We start from the raw sequence: 19,611 nt of genomic DNA, 5'->3' as shown, positions 1-19,611 counted from the left end.
TTCTCTTTGGAAGATCTGGACAGCCCATGCTTCATTCATGGTATTGCTGGATAATCTTACTGCTAGGTTTTTCCACAGATTACAGCTATTTCCTCTATATTCAACTTGTTTTTGGAGAACCCTTCTAAAAACTAAATTATCCTTCCAGACAATCCCTTTAAAGGGCAAACATTAACTCTCCTGTCTGTTTTAGTAAATTCTTATGTTCCTGATACATTTCTACATGGACCTGCTCTAGCAACTTCTGCTTCTGTCGCCCGCCGCTGCCATGCCCACTCTGAAGGGAAAACCCTAGTAATGGAAGAGAAGTCAATGCCAGACAGAATGGGTGTGTGTGCTGTCCAGCCGCTCAGTGCTGAGGCCAATGCCACAGCATCACACCATACTTACACTCACAGCATAGCTCTGCAAGTTAACAGTTGTGCTTGGCTAACTCCTGTACTTTAGTGGTATTATCCTGTTGTGCTTATCATGTTCTTGTTCCGACTGATAATTCTGACTATGTCTGTCTCTGTGACCCCCCTGATCTGACTTTAGCTTGTCTGACATTGCTTTTTTGCTGACCTTCTGGGATTTGACCCCATCTATTCATCTGACTTCTTATTCTGTCCCTGGTTCCCTCCCTTCTGTTACTGTTCCAGCTATCCTTGCCTCAGTCTTGCTCCTTTGATCAGCACCTACTCCACGAATGCAGCCAGTAGGTTGTGCTGCCTTTCAGGCTAAGTAAAGCCCTAGCTATTTTTCAACATTTTGTAAATTACATATATAGAGATATAAGCGGGTCAGTAAGTGTTTGTCTATTTATAGTCATGGCCGAAAGTGTTGGCACCCTTGAAATTGTTCCAGAAAATGAAGTATTTCTCCCAGAAAATTATAGTAATTACACATCTTTTGTTATACACATATTTATTTCCTTTGTGTGTATTGGAAAAACACAAAACACAAAAAAAAGCAGGAAAAAGGGAAAATTGGATATAATTTCACACAAAACCTCCAAAATGTGCCAGATGAAATTGTTAGCACCCTCAACTTAATATTTGGTTGCACACCCTTTTGAATAAATATCTGCAATCAATCGCTTCCTATAACCATCAACAAGCTTCTTACACCTCTCAACTGGAGTTTTGGACCACTCTTCTCTTGCAAACTGCTCCAGGACTCTCCATATTTGAAAGGTGCCTTCTCCCAACAGCAATTTTAAGATCTCTCTACAGGTGTTCAATGGAATTTAGACCGGACTCAGTGCTGGCCACTTCAAAACTCTCTAGAGCTTTGTTTCCATCCATTTCTGGGTGCTTCTTGAAGTATGTTTGGGGTCATTGTCCTGCTGGAAAACTCATGACCTAGGATGCAAACCCATCTTTCTGACACTGGACACTACATTGCGACCCAAAATCTTTTGGTAATCTTCAGATTTCATGATGCCTTGCACACAGTCAATGTACCCAGTGTCAGAAGCAGCAAAAAAAAACATCTTTGAACATATTTGACTGTAGGTACTGTGTTCTTTTCTTAATAGACCTCATTCTGTTTTCGATAAACAGTAGAATGATGTGCTTTACCAAAAAGCTCTATCTTGGTCTCATCTGTCCACAATACGCTTTCCCAGATGGATTTTGGCTTACTCATGTACATTTTGCCAACTGCAGTTGATCTTTTTTATGTCTCTGTGTCAGCAGTGGGGTCCTCCTGGGTCTCCTGCCATAGCGTTTCATTTCATTCAAATGTTGACGGATAGTTCGCGCTGACACTCATGCATCCTGAGCCTGCAGGACAGCTTGAATTTCTTTGGAACTTGATTGGGGCTGCTTATCCACCATCAGACTATCCTGTGTTGCAACATTTCATCAATTTTCTCTGCTGTCCATGTCCAGGGAGATTAGCTACAGTGCCATGGGTTGTAAATTTCTTGATTATGTTGCGCACCGTGGACAAATTAACATCTAGATTTCTGGAGATGGACTTGTAACCTTGAGATTGTTGATATGTTTTAACAATTTTGGTTCTCAAGTCCACAGACAGTTCTCTTGAACTTGAAACTAAATTTTTTACCTACATTTTTGGAAATGTGCCAACAATTTTGTCCGGTCCATTTTTGGGGTTTTGTGTGAAATTATGTCCAATTTGCCTTTTTTTCTCAGTTTTTTTGTGTTGTGCCAATACTCACAAATGAAATAAACTTGTATAACAAAACGTGTAATTGCAATGCTTGTCTGGGAGAAATACTTCATTTTCTGGAACAATTTCAAGAATGCCAACACTTTCGGCCATGACTGTAGATGTCATCTTGGTTTATTTACATGATTATGAGTCACACATCCAACATATATGCACTGTACATCAAACACTCACAGGCAATTCCTTATTTGCTACAGTTGAAAAATGTGTTTTTATGGTTCAGAAAGAAAACTTCCTGGGGTGTATCTTGCTTGCAGAAGGTTTCTGAATGCACCCCACAAAGTTCCAAGCTATTAAAGATTGGGTGCACCCCAAATCTCTGAATTCTTTGCATTGTTTTTTAGGGTTTGCTACCTACTATCGTAAATTATTTTTTTTCCAAGATTCCCAAACTATTGACTCTTTTGACTAAGAAGGGGGCTAATGTGGTCACCGGGAAACCTGAGATAGTCTGTGTCATCAAGGAGTTAAAGCAATGCCACTCATCTGACCCTTTGTTGGTTCAGCCTCATCTAGAGCATCCATTTGTAGTGGAGGTTGATGCTTATGAGGTTAGAGTTGGAGTAGTATTATCGCAAGGTACACAGTATTTTACTCAGCTCTGACATTGTACCTACTTTTTAGGAAAAGTTTCTTCTTCCTTGAGAAACTATGATACCAGTGATCATGAATTCTTGGCAATCAAATGGGCCTTTACTGAGAGGTGTCATTTCCTAGAACATGCTAAAAATAAAAGCACTGTCATCACTGACCACAAGAATCTTATTTTTTAGGGATCAGCCAACGGATCATACCCTAGGCAAGCTAGATGGGTTTTGTCCTTTTCTAGATTTCATTTTGCAGTGACATTCAAGCTTAGTAACGTAAAAACAGATGCTCTCTTCCAAAATTCTGTCCTTTTGAAACTCTGAACTCTGAAAATGTTCCTATTCTTGCTATGACTAAAGAGATCCTGACAGACTACTTCGACCTTGTGTTACTGGACCAATCTCTCCATGGACATTATTACTCCTCTGTCGTTCTCTGGCAGGAAAACTGTTATTTCAGCCCTGGTAGACCTGGACTGGTTTAGTAAACACTGTCACTTTGTCCCTTTCGACAGATTTACTCATTTCCGAACCTTATGCTAGCTATTCATCAAACATATTGTACGTCTGCATGGTATTCCTGAAAACATGGTTTCTGATCAAGATACTCAATTTATTTCCAAATTCTGGAAGACATCCTGTAATAGGTTCAATATTGAGGTGTCTTTTTATACTGCTTACCGCCCAAAGACCAACGATCAAACAGATGCTTCAACAATATTTTCAGTGTTATCTATCTGGTCATTAGTCTGAGTTTGCAATTAAGGGGGTTGTCCACCTTTGAGGACAATTATATACGGTATATTTTTACATCAATGCATGTATTTTGGGCTAAAAAATAAACTTTGAAATAGGATTTTATTAAAAAAATTACACTGTTTGGCTTTTATAGGCTTTTTGTTTTGCTGCACATTCAACTTTGATGTTGTCTGTGACCATAAATCAGCTGAAATGAGTTCAGAGAAGACAGATACAAGAGTTACAAACTCTGCTGTTGTTCTGTCTGAATGAACTCACTGACGGAGTCTAAATGTTTTCATTCTGCAGTCAACAATAGACAGGGAGTACACCACCATACCTACACATCCAACATACTGCTCAGAGTTGACAGTTAAAGTGCTTGGTTTACTCAATGTACTTTGGTGCTATCCGCTGTTGTGGTCATCCTATTTTGACCCAGCTTGTGACTCTGATTATTTCTGTGTCTGTGATCCCTTCTGATTTTAGCTTGTCTGACTTTGTTTTCAATTGACCTTGTGATGTTGGACCCTGACTATTCCTCTGACTGCTGTATTGCCTTCTCATTCAGTCCCTGGTTATGTCCCTTCTGTTACTGACCCTGCTAGTTCGACTGGCTTCAAACTTGCTTCCCCAGCCAGCAGATACTCCAAGGATTCAACTCATGGGGCCCTGCTGTAAGTCCAGATCACTGTAGAGGGGGAAGGTCGGGTTCCTATGGGCTCTGCTAAACTGAGTGGTTAGCTCCAAGTCTGTGGTAGCCTTTTTGAGCTGACAGTCTTTGTAAGACTTTACAATAAAATAGCTATGCTGGATTTTTTTTATAACTTTGCTACATTCCTTTATCATGTTTCTCTGTTAGGGTATGTGCCCTTGATGCAGATTTGAAGAAGAAATTTCTTGAGCGTTTTTGTCTCTCCTTGCCAAAAAGAACGCATGCGGTTTTTACATGCGTTTTTACATGTGGTTTTTTAAGTGTTTTTGAGCTTCAATGAATGATTTTTGGATCTAAATAAAGTTGGTGGGACATTGCATAAGCCCTTGGATTACCATAAGAACTGGGGTGAGTATATCGGTTCATTTAAATGATTAAAGAATGGGTCTGTTGTATTTCAAATAAAGTGTTTACACTGTGTCTGTGTGTTTCTTTACTTTGTTTGGTCATGAAAAGTTCTGATTCACACCTTGACATCACCAAACAAAAGAGCTGGTTGTCAGCTAGTCCTATTCACCCATTCACCCAATCTTCATTAGCATTTCTATTCACGTAATTTATGCGTCTGCTGTGAGCTGTTTTTTTTAGCCTTGGAATTTGCCACTAGGCAAACATTTTCCCTGGCCATAATTAACATCTCACCGCTGGTTCGTTAGCCCCTACGTCCCCCCTCTCCGATCAGCACTCAACAGCGCTTTGGACACAGCGTATTTATGTTTGGTCCAAAACGCGGAGTTATAATGCCGCACTTTTGTTGTCGGTAAATGTGAATCCACCGCATATAATGACACTTCAGTCGGTCAAAATCTGCAGCGGAGACTAGCGTGTCCACTACAGAAGTTGACATGCTGCAGGTGAGTTTGGGTATGTGGCCACGGTCAGGAGCCGCTACGTGTTTATACAGCGTCAAACCCGCAGCATCCAGATGTTACAGCATAGTGGATGGGATCTCTAGAAATCCCACGTCCACGATGCTTTCATCTGAGGCTGCGAATCACCCGCGGACACTGACATGTGGTGCGTCTTTCAGGACCGCAGCATGTCAAATTCTCTTGCGGAGTCGCTAGTCTCCATAACGGAAATTTGACCACTAGAAAGTATTGAATGCGGTAATTCCGCATGGTTCAGTGAACACGTGGATTCACCTGCATTCAGTAGAATGCAACGTTATGGACGCAGCAAAAATTTGCTTCCAAAGCGGTGCTACATCTAAATTATAGGCACAAAGCCTAAAATAAAAAAAAAATGGCGTGGGCTCCCACGTCATTTTTATAACCAGCAGAGGGGAAAGCCGACCGCTGAGGGCTGATATTACTAGCCGCTGAAGGGGCCATTAGCCAACAATGTTCCCTGGCTATTAATATCAGCCCACAGATGTTTGACCACAGAAAAAAATTGACGTGGGGTCCCCCTATAAAATCTAGCCAGCAAAGGCTAAACTAGACAGCTGCGGGCTAATATTAATAGCCATGGAAGGGGCCATGAATGCTAGCCCCCTCCACGGCTATTAATATCACCCCTCAGCAGTCCCAGAAATAGCGCATCCATAAGAGCGCTTAGCCTCGCTCTTCCACGCTGCCCTGTAGAGGTGGCAGGGGGTAATGGGGTTGGGGTTCACGTCAGCCTTGTATTGGCGGCTGACGTGAAGCCCAGGTTAGTAATGGAGGGCTTCTATAAGACGCCCCCATTACTAACCGCGTAGTAAAACGGTTGGTGAATTTTCAATAAAAGACACGGTCAGAATAAAGAATTTTAATGAAATAAAACAGACATGGTTCTACAATTTTTTTTATTACACGTCTCCGCGAAGCCCTCGATCTCCTGAAAAAAAAATGTAAAAAAACAAACAACAATATTCCTCACCTGTCCGCCGTCAACGACGTAATCCACATAACGCCAAGGTCCCACGACGATCTGGATCATTTCTACAGCTGTGACATCAGCAATCACTGATGTCACAGCTGTAGAATACAGCACTGTATACTGACAGGGGTGTAAAATCACCCCCTGTCAGTATACAGTGCTACAGGGGGTCACTTGGGTTCATCAGCTGAAGATCAACTGATGAGTCCCCGTGAGCTGGAGAGCGTGGGAAAATTCTTGTGAATCTTCCAACGCTCAACATCAGCTGATCGGTCATGAGACCGATCAGCTGATTACCTGATTTAGCAATCAGCTGATGGTCACGTGACCATCTGCTGATTGCTGCAGCACTGATCACCTGATGGTCACGCGACCATCTGCTGATCAGTGACTTCACCGCAGGTTCTGGAAGCACCGCGCGCCCCGCAGTGTGCAGGAAGCCGCCGACGGGACAGCATCGCCCAGGAGTACTCCAGGGGCCGCCGGAGAGGTGAGTATTATTTTTTTATTTCTACATTTTGATTCTTTTTTTACACTGCCGGTGGCACGCAGGCTGGGAGAAGCAGGCTACCACTTCTCCCATCCACGCTGCTCTCACTGTTATCAGCCTCCTCTCTCGACCCGGGTACCAGCCGCGGCGCGATTTTGCGCCTATTGTTTTACATTGAAACGCAGCAAATCCGCCTGTATAGATATTATACATGCGAATTTGCTGCGATTCAATGCAAGTCAATGGACGCAATTGGTTTGTGCCGCAATGATAATTTTCAGCGGAAATTTCCGCATCTTGTGCACTCAGCCTTATTCCTTTTGAAAATGTAAGAAGAAATTGAAAAATATATATTGTCAGATACAGTTATATGAAAAGTTTGGGCACCCCTATTAATCTTAAGCTTAATGTTTTATAAAAATTGGTGTTTTTGCTACATCTATTTCAGTTTGATATATGTAATAACTGCTGGACACAGTAATGTTTCTGCCTTGAAATGAGGTTTATTGTACTAACAGAAAATGTGCAATCTAACAAAATTTGACCGGTGCATAAGTATGGGCACCTCACCAGAAAAGTGACATTAATATTTAGTAGATCCTCCTTTTGCAAAAATAACAGCCTCTAGTCGCTTCCTGTAGCTTTTAATGATTTCCTGGATCCTGGATGAAGGTATTTTTGACCATTCCTCTTTACAAAACAATTCCAGTACAGTTAAGTTTGATGGTTGCTGAGCATGGACAGCCCTCTTCAAATGATCCCACAGATGATCAATGATATTCAGGTCTGGGGACTGGGATGGCCATTCCAGAACATTGTAATTGTTCCTCTGCATGAATGCCTGAGTAGATTTGGAGCGGTGTTTTGGATCATTGTCTTGCTGAAAGATCCATCCCCTGCGTAACTTCAACCTTGTCACTGATTCTTGAACATTATTGTCAAGAATCTGCTGATACTGAGTGGAATCCATGCGTCCCTCAACTTTAACAAGATTCCCGGTGCCGGCATTGGCCACACAGCCCCAAAGCTTGATGGAACCTCCACCAAATTTTACTGTGGGTAGCAAGTGTTTTTCTTGGAATGCTGTGTTTTTTTGCCACCATGCATAACGCCTTTTTGTATGACCAAACAACTCAATCTTGGTTTCATCAGTCCACAGGACCTTCTTCCAAAAAGAAATTGGCTTCTCCAAATGTGCTTTTGCATACCTCAGCCAACTCGGTTTGTGGCGTGCTTGCAGAAACGGCTTCTTTCGCATCACTCTCCCATACAGCTTCTCCTTGTGCAAAGTGCGTTGTATAGTTGACCAATGCACAGTGACACCATCTGCAGCAAGTTGATGCTGCAGCTCTCTGGAGGTGGTCTGAGGATTGTCCTTGACTGATCTCACCATTCTTCTTCTCTGCCTTTCTGATGTTTTTCTTGGCCTGCCACTTCTGGCCTTAACAAGAACTGTCCCTGTGTTCTTCCATTTCCTTACTATGTTCCTCACAGTGGAAACTGACAGGTTAAATCTCTGAGACAGCTTTTTGTATCCTTCCCCTGAACAACTATGTTGAATAATCTTTGTTTTCAGATCATTTGACAGTTGTTTTGAGGAGCCCATGATGCCACTCTTCAGAGGAGATTCAAACAGGAGAACAATTTGCAAGTGGCCACTTTAAGTAGCTTTTCTGATGATTGCATACACCTGGCTATGAAGTTCAAAGCTCAATGAGGTTACAAAACCAAAAAAAGTGCTTTAGTAAGTCAGTAAAAAGTAGGTAGGAGTATTTAAAATAAGAAAATGATAAGGGTGCCCATACTTATGCACCTGTCAAATTTTGTTTGAATGCAGATTGCACATTTTCTGTTAGTACAATAAACCTCATTTCAAGGCAGAAACATTACTGTGTCCAACAGTTATTACATATATCAAACTGAAATAGCTGTTGCAAAAACACCAATTTTTATAAAACATTAAGCTTAAGATTAATAGGGGTGCCCAAACTTTTTCATATAACTGTATAAGTGAATATGGTATTTACACCTTACATTTGTTACACTTCTTTATATGCTGCTTCTGGGTCTCTCTTCTAGAGCTTTTCATATTCTTAGAGCATAAAAGTGGAATCTTTTCTTCTGTTCCAGACAGGGATTCCATATTTCCCACTTTCTTTTAGGACTGCCCTGCTTTATGCCAATGAAATGTTTAACTTGGATTTATTTTCTAAGCATCCAGACTTATAGAAGAATTAACGGAGAGTGTAGAAAGAAGGTTTGAAACTGTTTCCTTGCATTTGCAATGGAAAATACATATTGGAAGAGTATTAAGGACTGAAATAGCAGCCTGTCAGAAGGGGTGCCCCACTTTTATGATCAAAAGAAAGAGTTGTCACAGTTCTGCTCTGTTTTAAATGTATTTAGTCAGATCAAAATTTACATAGTTTTGCTTCATTGACAAACATTAACATGACCTTCTCTCATGCAGGTTAATGAAATTTACCATGATGACTCAATAGGTGCCCATATAAATGTAGTTTTGGTGCGCATGATAATGCTGGGATATGCAAAGGTAAGAATTCTTTATCAAAGAAATCTAGCAAGGTATAAAGGATCATATTATTTGGAAAAATAATACTACTATCAGTATGTTTCATAGAATGTATGTTTCACCTTTTTTGGAGATCTTTGGGCTGTGCTGAGTGTTATGGGTTTATTAGGATATGCCACTATTATCTAATGAGTGGGAGTCTCACCTCCAGTGGCCAACAAGCGGTACTCAGCTCTCCATAATTCCCACAAACTTCAACGGAGAGAGCCACACACAAAATGCTCAATTCTCCAATATTACCCATACAACTATCCTATAGATATGCCATATATGCCTGAGATGGAAATACCTCTTTATCCTTGGAAGTGCTCTGCGGATTGTGGAGGACGAGACCCTGAACAGATTTATGTAGGTTAGTGGGAAAAGATTAAGAATAACTTGTCTTTAATTAATTAAAAGACCTACACATTCTTGGCTTAGGAGTCCAGTGGGCGGTCCTAATCAGTGACAGAAATCTCTGCACAAGCATGCATGCATACTTGGCTGTCAATCAGTGATTAGGACCACTTTCTGAACATCTATGCCCAGAATTAACAGAGATTTACATGAATACATTACAAATTATAATGAACCTTTTTCCCATAATACTACATAACAAACTGTTCAGCTATCCCATCCCTATAACAATCTACTGTCAGATCAGATGCCATGTTTAATGTGACAAGTTACTTTTAAGTTTAACATTACTGATCATTAACATATTTTGTTTGGCATACAGGCGTTTTTTTTTCTGAAAAAAAGAAACAAAAAATAAAAACCTACATTTGAGATGAATTAACCTTTAGGTCTCATTAATATTAATGGTAAAACTTTACAAAACTTCAGTAATTACAGTTCATATAAACATAAGTGGTGTCAAAGATCAATCGTTCCAGTTAAATTGTAGGTTAAATAATGTGACACTTAAGCAACCCAATTTCAATAGATTATCAAGACGAGAGAGCAGAGGACCACATGGCTACAGGGTAAGACACCTTGTTTATAGTATAAAACCATGGAGACACATAGTCCGCAGAGGAGCTGTAAACAATATATGGTAGACTATTTGCACATTTTTATACTTTACATGTAGTGAAGAAATTGGCAGCAAAAGTTTCATAATTTTTTAAGGTTTTTTAAGGTTGAAGGTAGACTTAAGTCCATCAAGACTTACAGTGGGTACAGAAAGTATTCAGACCCCTTTAAATTTTTCACTCTTTGTTTCATTGCAGTCATTTGGTAAATTCTAAAAAGTTCATTTTTTTCTCATTAAAATACACTCTGCACCCCATCTTGACTGAAAAAAACAGAAATGTAGAAATTTTTGCAAATGTATTAAAAAAGAAAAACTGAAATATCACATGGTCATAAGTATTCAGACCCTTTGCTCAGACACTGATATTTAAGTCACATGCTGTCCATTTCCTTGTGATCCTACTTGAGATGGTTCTACTCCTTCATTGAAGACCAGCTGTGTTTAATTAAACTGATAGAACTTGATTTGGAAAGGCACACACCTGTCTATGTGAGACCTCACATCTCACAGTGCATGTCAGACTAAATGAGAATTATGAGCTTAAAGGAATTGCCCAAGGAGTTCAGAGACAGAACTGTGGCAAGGCACAGATCTGGCCAAGGTTACAAAAGAATTTCTGCAGTACTCAAGGCTCCTAAGAGCACAGTGGCCTCCATAATCCTTAAATGGAAGGACTTTGGGACCACCAGAAGTCTTCCTAGACCTGGCCGTCCAGCCAAACTGAGCTATCGTGGGAGACGAGCCTTGGTGAGAGAGGTAAAGAAGAACCCCAAAATCACTGCGGCTGAGCTCCAGAGATGCAGTAGGGAAATGGGAGAAAATTCTACAAAGTCAACTATCACTGCAGCCCCCCACCAGTCGGGCTTTTATGGCAGAGTGCCCCGATGGAAGCCTCTCCTCAGTGCAAGGCATATGAAAGCCCGCATAGAGTTTGCTCAAAAACTCATGAAGGACTCCCAGACTATGAGAAATAAGATTCTCTGGTTTGATGAGACGAAGATAGAACTTTTTGGTGATAATTCTAAGCAGTATGTGTGGAGAAAACCAGGCACTGCTCATCGCCTGCCAAATACAATCCCAACAGTGAAACATGGTGGTGGCAGCATCATGCTATGGGGCTGTTTTTCAGCTGCACGGACAGGACAACTGGTTGCAATTTAAGCAAACATGAATGCGGCCAAATACAGAGATATCCTGGATGAAAACCTCTTCCATAGCTCTCTGGACCTCAGACTTGGCCGAAGGTTCACCTTCTAACAAGACAATGACCCTAAGCACACAGCTAAAATAATAAATGACTGGCTTCAGAACAACTCTGTGACCATTCTTGACTGGCCCAGCCAGAGCCCTGACCTTAACCCAATTGAGCATCTCTGGAGAGACCTGAAAATGTCTGTCCACCAATGTTCACCATCCAACCTGATGGAACTGGAGAGGATCTGCAAGGAAGAATGGCAGAGGATCCCCAAATCCAGGGGTGAAAAACTTGTTGCATGATTCCCAAGAAGACTCATGGCTGTACTAGCTCAAAAGGGTGCTTCTACTCAATACTGAGCAAAGGGTCTGAATACTTATGACCATGTGATATTTCAGTTTTTCTTTTTTTAATAAATTTGCAAAAATTTCTACATTTCTGTTTTTTTTTCAGTCAAGATGGGGTGCAGTGTGTACATTAATGAGAAAAAAAATGAACTTTTTAGAATTTACCAAATGGCTGTAATGAAACAAAAAGTGAAAAATTTCAATAGTTCTGAATACTTTCTGTACCCACTGTAAGTCTACCCTCAAGACTGACGTCCATAGCCTAACATGTTGATCCAGAGGGAGGCAAAAACTCCATGCGGCTTACTCTAAAAGCTCCATATTAGGGGAAAATATCTTTCCCGACTCCACATACAGCAATCAGACTAGTTCCCTATATCAATGCCCCATCACAGAATCTTGTGCCCATAACCCGTAATATTATATTTTTAAGAAAGGCATCCAGTCCCTCCTTGATTTCCAGGCCTTTCTTAAATTCATTGCAGGCCTAGATGTAAAAATATGATTAGAAACATCTCTGTACTGTCCCTCATATAGTTGTACATTGATATAAGATCGCTAAGCCTTCGTTTTACATGTTTACATGCCCTATAACCAAAGTTAGCATTTAATGTATTTTATTGAGTATGTATGCTACTGCAGACTTTTCATATTAGTCCTATGCATGATACCTGAATGGAGATGAGTTTCTAAAGACATACATTACAGTAGCAGCAATTATTATTTTTCCTTAATTTGTTTTTTAATGAATCGGTGTATTATAATATAGCGTTTACCTGCATTGGATCACAACTAAGAAAATCGCATGATCCTTCGTGTTTTTTGTCACAGTCCATAAGTTTGATTGAAAGAGGTAATCCATCTAGAAGCCTTGACAATGTGTGTCGCTGGGCATTCCAGCAGCAGAAGTCTGACCCCAATCACTCTGAACATCATGATCATGCCATTTTTCTGACCAGACAAGATTTTGGCCCTGCTGGAATGCAAGGTAAGAAAAATATAATAAAGCTGTTATTTAAAAAAATGAACAAAATTTGCCAAAATTATCCACTGAATTGAATTCCTTTGAGTGTTTAGTAGTATGATTAAAAAACTCAACATGGTTCCTGTACAATAATTTGAGAAAGAGGATTGTCTCAAAAATATATCTTCTTTTAACTTGGTGTATCGCAAGGAGTTTGGCTTGAGTGACCTGAGATGATCAGCTGAGAAGGTACAGCCAGCCATATCTTAAGCCTACTAGTGGGAAACATCACTTTAACTCCACGTAATACTGCAGTATCACATTCTTTAAAAGCCGGATCCCTCAATAACAAGCTGACTGCTGTCCAACTTAATTTAAAAATGAGAAGACAATTCCATTATCTGTATAATATTTGAGTAAAAAACACATCCTAACATAAAAGTGTTTTTGTGAAGACCAAAAACACTAAAGCAAAAAATCACTTGTGATTGAAGATGTTTGAGTTTAATATAAATGCCGCTTTAACATTGTACTCAGGTAAATTGTACATGGTTGAATCATGGTATCGAGACATTGACATATTTAAATTCTGCTTCTTCTCCAGTTTATCAGTCTAGAAAGATCATAACCAGTCAGTGCAAGCGATTGCTTCATGATTAGAAAATTGCTGGCCAGTAGACCATCATGGTCGTTACTTAGCTTGGTGAAAAGTTACATTTATGGGGTTTATCGAGATCCCGAGAATCATAAATGATGAGGCTACCAATGGGTCGATACACAAGACGTTGTTGAAATGTATAAACTTTTATGTTTGTAACAAATTAGTTTCCTTGGTTTGTTGCGTTCATGATTTCACTATATTCTGAACACAGGATATGCACCAGTCACCGGTATGTGTCATCCCGTAAGAAGCTGCACACTGAACCATGAGGATGGATTTTCATCGGCATTTGTGGTTGCTCATGAAACTGGCCATGTGTAAGTAAAATTATACTGTGCATTGTAATCAGAAATGGCTACATGATATATTACATTCTTTATGTGATATATGGGATAATATGAATAAAAAGGCAACATCAGAGGAAATCTCATTTATATGTATAAATACATGTGGGGTCAATACAAATGGCTGGCACATGACTTATTCCTTCCTAACACCTTACAAAGTCCCAGGGACAGTCATTACATGTGGAGGAAAGGTGATTTCAGATTTTTAGTAGGAAAGGATTCTCTACAGTCAGAGCAGTCAGACTGTGGAATGCCCTACCACAAAAGGTAGTAATGGCAGACACTATAACAGCTTTTAAAAAAGGGCCGGATTCTTTCTCACAACAAATTACATTGTGGGTATTAAATAATCGCGATAGTGAATGAATATCTGGTGGAGACAGGTTGAACTTGATGGACTTAAAGGGGATTCCTATCTCTACAATCCTATCCCAATATGTAGTTGGTGTAATAGTAATAATATTAGCAAATACCTACAATTAGAAATGTAGTATAGTATTTTTGATTCACTATCTCTCTTTCCTCATGTGAAGGCATTGCAGGACCTTAGGCATCCATGGTTACGTCCACTGATAAAGCGACAGTGAGTTAGCTAGTTACTAGTCCTCGTAACCATGGATACCTAAGGTCCTGTATTGCCTGCACATGAGGAAAGAGACAGAGCGAATCAAAAATACTATACTACATTTCTTATTGGAGATATTTGCTAATATTATTATTATTATTACACCTACTACATATTGGGATAGGATCTTGGAGATTGGAATACCCATTTAAGTCTTTTTTCTATATGTGTAACTAAGTAACATTAATTGTTCAGTATGTACCAAACATAATTATCAACTATTTATTTACAGCGATTAACAAAGAAAGAAAAATTGCTAGAACAAGCGTAAATACAAATAATATGAATCTTTAATAGGAAATATAATTGAAAAGAAGAAATAATGAAATAAATAACCAACATGGCAAAACAAAATACGGATATAAAGTGTGGGTAAGCCTAAAAAGGGGAAAGGAATAATATGCTTTCCTGAGATGTAAAGTTCTGTGAGTGCATGGGCAGGGAGAGTACGTGTCTGAACGACCACACAAAGCAAAAGTATACAGTACAGTTTGGACACACCTTTTCATTTAAAGATTTTTCTGTATTTTCATGACTATGAAAATTGTACATTCACACTGAAGACATCAAAACTATGAATTGACACATGTGGAATTATATACTTAACAAAAAAGTGTGAAACAACTGAAAATATGCCTTATATTCTAGGTTCATCAAAGTAGCCACCTTTTGCTTTGATGACTGATTTGCACACTCTTGGCATTCTCTTGATGAGCTTCAAGAAATGGTCTTCCAACAATCTTGAAGGAGTTCCCAGAGATGCTTAGCACTTGTTGGCTCTTTTGCCTTCACTCTGCGGTCCAGCTCACCCCAAACCATCTCGATTGGGTTCAGGTCTGGTGACTGTGGAGGCCAGGTCATCCGGCGTAGCACCCCATCACTCTCCTTCTTGGTCAAATAGCCCTTACACAGCCTGTAGGTGTGTTTGGGGTCATTGTCCTGCTGAAAAATAAATGATGGTCGAACTAAATGCAAACCGGATGGAATAGCATGCCGCTGCAAGATGCTGTGGTAGCCATGCTGGTTCAGTATGCCTTCAATTTTGAATAAATCCCCAACAGTGTCACCAGCAAAGCACCCCCACATCATCACACCTCCTCCTCCATGCTCCACGGTGGGAACCAGGCATGTAGTGTCCATCCGTTCACCTTTTCTGCGTCGCACGAAGACACAGTGGTTGGAACCAAAGATCTCAAATTTGGACTCATCAGACCAAAACACAGATTTCCACTGGTCTAATGTCCATTCCTTGTGTTCTTTAGCCCAAACAAGTCTCTTCTGCTTGTTGCCTGTCCTTAGCAGTGGTTTCCTAGCAGCTATTTTACCATGAAGGCCGGCTGCACAAAGTCTCCTCTTAACAGTTGTTGAAGAGATGTGTCTGCTGCTAGAACTCTGTGTGGCATTGACCTGGTCTCTAATCTGAGCTGCTGTTAACCTACGATTTCTGAGGCTGGTGACTCGGATAAACTTATCCTCAGAAGCAGAGGTGACTCTTGGTCTCCCTTTCCTGGGGCGGTCCTCATGTGAGCCAGTTTCTTTGTAGCGCTTGATGGTTTTTGCAACTGCACTTGTGGACACTTTCAAAGTTTGCCCAATTTTTCGGACTGACTGACCTTCATTTCTTAAAGTAATGATGGCCACTCGTTTTTCTTTACTTAGCTGCTTTTTTCTTGCCATAATACAAATTCTAACAGTCTATTCAGTAGGATTATCAGCTGTGTATCCAACTGACTTCTGCACAACACAACTGATGGCCCCAACCCCATTTATAAGGCAAGAAATCCCACTTATTAAACCTGACAGGGCACACCTGTGAAGTGAAAACCATTTCCGATGACTACCTCTTGAAGCTCATCAAGAGAATGCCTAGAGTGTGCAAAGCAGTCATCAAAGCAAAACGTGGCTACTTTGAAGAACCTAGAATATAAGACATATTTTCAGTTGTTTCACACTTTTTTGTTAAGCATATAATTCCACATGTGTTAATTCATAGTTTTGATGCCTTCAGTGTGAATGTACAATTTTCAAAGTCATGAAAATACAGAAAAATCTTTAAATGAGAAGGTGTGTCCAAACTTTTGGTCTGTACTGTATATGCAGGTAAGTTCTAAATAGAAATAATGGGTAGGTGTCAGAACTCATATAAAAAAAACTAATAAGTAAAGAATAAATAATTATAATGGTGCCAACACTATTGCTAATAGTCCCCTGGAATACACAAGTGCATGCAAGTAATAGGACAAATAAACAAAAGACCCACCAACGACCTAACGCACGTTTCACTGATGCTTCGTCAGGGGTATTAATTTACAGCACAACTTTATATGTGAAATATGCTGCTCTGTGTGACAGTCCCGTGTCTTATGTAAATGTGGCATGCTCAAGGTAGTTCACAAGGATGTTAATCATGTACATACATTGCACATATAAAACACATAAATTGTGATCATGTAGACAGTTTATGGCTTGTATGTTGATTTTCTGTGCCATTTGTTTATTAATGTAGACTAGGAATGGAACATGATGGCCAAGGAAATAGGTGTGGAGATGAAACAAGCATGGGCAGTGTCATGGCCCCCTTGGTTCAAGCAGCATTCCATCGTTACCATTGGTCTCGGTGCAGTGGTCAAGAGCTAAAGAGGCACATACAGTAAGAACTTGTATCACCTATGTTATTCCAGAAAGACTTTGACTGATGTAAAAAAGAGACAGTATTGAAAGGGCCCTTGATAATTTTTTTTTTTATCTACCCATGATCGGTTGTTACAGGCTACTTAACTACTAACATGCGTCTGCCAATGGCACTGATGTCAGCTGATCGGTGGGGGTGTGGGATTAATAAGCATTTTTGCGTATTTTCTGCATCAGTTCTTTACAAATAAGTATGATACAGCCTGGTCTTAATCTAAAGGGTTAACTAACTTTAGTTTAAGCTAAAATAAAAGTTATATCATCAAAGAGTAACTACAGTTTAAAAAACTTTGACACATCATAGTGACATATCCAAAGTTTTGATCAGTGAGGGTCTGGGCGCTGAGTCACTCATTGAAACAAAGGGACAGAAGTGCTCAGCTAAATGCTGCCATCTTCCCATAGACAAGGGCAGGCTCGTAGAATTTTTTGTAGAGCCTGTCTACAGTTTACCTCGCCTCTCTAAGGAGGCTAGAGCTCAGCTGAACACTTCTGTCTCTTGTTTTCAGAGCCAAATATCAAAACTTCTTTACTGAAAACAGATGAAAACTAACATGAGATATCAAACGCTTTTGGAAAATACAGTTGGTTTCAATGGTTGTTTCATTTATTTTATATTGATGACCTGTCCTTTACATAGGTCATCAATATCAGGTTGGTGGGAGTGCGAGATGCGGTACCCCCACCGATTAATCCTTCTTAGTGCTGTAGATCTGCCCTTATTTGAATGTATAGGCGTGAATCTTAACTACCTGCCCACTACACAGTTGATGGGAGCTGTGCTGTTCAGTCCCATTACTGCGAGCAACCGCCTCCTGCCAGCACTGAATACAGCTTATTGATGGGGGCTATCGGGCATCGGACCACTACCGATCTGATATTAATGATCTACCCTAAGGATAGGTCATGAATATAAAAGTAGTGGAACATCCCTTTAAGACCTCATACTATATGCTTTAAAAAGTCTTACACTTTTTTCATTATCTTTTACAGTTTATATGATTGTCTTCTGGACGACCCGTTTGAACATGATTGGCCTAAACTTCCAGACCTCCCCGGAATTAACTATTCAATGGATGAACAGTGTCGCTTTGATTTTGGAGTGGGCTACAAAATGTGCACAGCTGTACGTTATCTCAGACATTTCATGTTAAGAAGTTTAAATGCCTGTGCTTACTAACATATAATTATGTGTGATATTACTAGGAAATAACTTGCATTTCATTTTTTTCAGTTTCGGACTTTTGACCCTTGCAAACAATTATGGTGCAGCCATCCCGATAACCCTTACTTTTGCAAGACCAAGAAAGGTCCTCCTCTCGATGGCACAGAATGTGCTCCTGGAAAAGTAAGTTATTTGGTTGTGTATATTCATTTAAAGAATAGATTTATCTAATAAATAATTTGCTTTAGTTGTAAGTTACACTGTATCCAAAGTTTTTAAATACAAAAAAAAGTTGCCATAAGATCCATTATCACCTGATTTCAAAATACAAACTACATACATGATCTTTTGGACATGATGAGGCTGGTGTGCTTAGCTGGAAAATCCAGAATCTTTTTTAAAGTTTTACCAGCTGATTTTAAAATAAGTTTTAAGGAAGTAGAAACTTTTTTAAGGAAGTAAAGAACTTTTCAGCATAGATCATACAGCCATTCTGACATGGATTTACGAAGAACACCATCAGGTCTAAGGAATCACTTTAACAACGTATATAGTTCACATTGTGAAATCTGGCATAAATAATATTAATAGGTACAGTACAGACCAAAAGTTTGGACACACCTTCTCATTTAAAGATTTTTCTGCATTTTCATGACTATGAAAATTGTACATTCACACTGAAGGCATCAAAACTATGAATTAACACATGTGGAAATATATACTTAACAAAAAAGTGTGAAACAACTGAAAATATGTCTTATATTCTAGGTACCCACCTTTTGCTTTGATGACTGCTTTGCACACTCTTGGCATTCTCTTGATAAGCTTCAAGAGGTAGTCACCGGAAATGATTTTCACTTCACAGGTGTGCCTTGTCAGGTTTAATAAGTAGGATTTCTTGCCTTATAAATGGGGTTGGGACCATCAGTTGTGTTGTGCAGAAGTCTGGTGGATACACAGCTGATAGTCCTACTGAATTGACTGTTAGAATTTGTATTATAGAAAGAAAAAAGCAGCTAAGTAAAGAAAAATGAGTGGCCATCGTTACTTTAAGAAATGAAGGTCAGTCAGTCTGAAAAATTGGGAAAACTTTGAAAGTGTCCCCAATTGCAGTTGCAAAAACCATCAAGCGCTACAAAGAAACTGGCTCACATGAGGACCGCCCCAGGAAAGGAAGACCAAGAGTCACCTCTGCTTCTGAGGATAAGTTTATCCGAGTCACCAGCCTCAGAAATCGTAGGTTAACAGCAGCTCAGATTAGAGACCAGGTCAATGCCACACAGAGTTCTAGCAGCAGACACATCTCTACAACAACTGTTAAGAGGAGACTTTGTGCAGCAGGCCTTCATGGTAAAATAGCTGCTAGGAAACCACTGCTAAGGACAGGCAACAAGCAGAAGAGACTTGTTTGGGCTAAAGAACACAAGGAATGGACAT

The 19,611-nt window shown here is 39.8% G+C and overlaps 1 protein-coding gene across 3 annotated transcripts in view; it reads left to right on the top strand.

Moving 5' to 3' along the window:
* ADAMTS3 (ADAM metallopeptidase with thrombospondin type 1 motif 3) overlaps positions 1 to 19,611 on the top strand; it is a 293,692-nt gene that overhangs the window by 213,416 nt on the left and 60,665 nt on the right. For all 3 annotated transcript variants that reach the window (XM_073637902.1, XM_073637907.1, XM_073637898.1), the window contains exons 6-11: positions 9,042 to 9,125; positions 12,553 to 12,709; positions 13,558 to 13,663; positions 16,825 to 16,968; positions 18,003 to 18,135; positions 18,244 to 18,357. In XM_073637902.1, the coding sequence (XP_073494003.1) occupies positions 9,042 to 9,125; positions 12,553 to 12,709; positions 13,558 to 13,663; positions 16,825 to 16,968; positions 18,003 to 18,135; positions 18,244 to 18,357 (738 nt within the window). The remainder of the gene's footprint in view (positions 1 to 9,041; positions 9,126 to 12,552; positions 12,710 to 13,557; positions 13,664 to 16,824; positions 16,969 to 18,002; positions 18,136 to 18,243; positions 18,358 to 19,611) is intronic.

This window comes from Phyllobates terribilis, unplaced genomic scaffold (assembly GCF_046119375.1).
Source record: "Phyllobates terribilis strain yellow unplaced genomic scaffold, ASM4611937v1 Scaffold_1__5_contigs__length_1240528914, whole genome shotgun sequence".
NCBI lineage: Eukaryota > Metazoa > Chordata > Amphibia > Anura > Dendrobatidae > Phyllobates > Phyllobates terribilis.
This window is presented reverse-complemented; position numbering and strand designations above follow the sequence as displayed.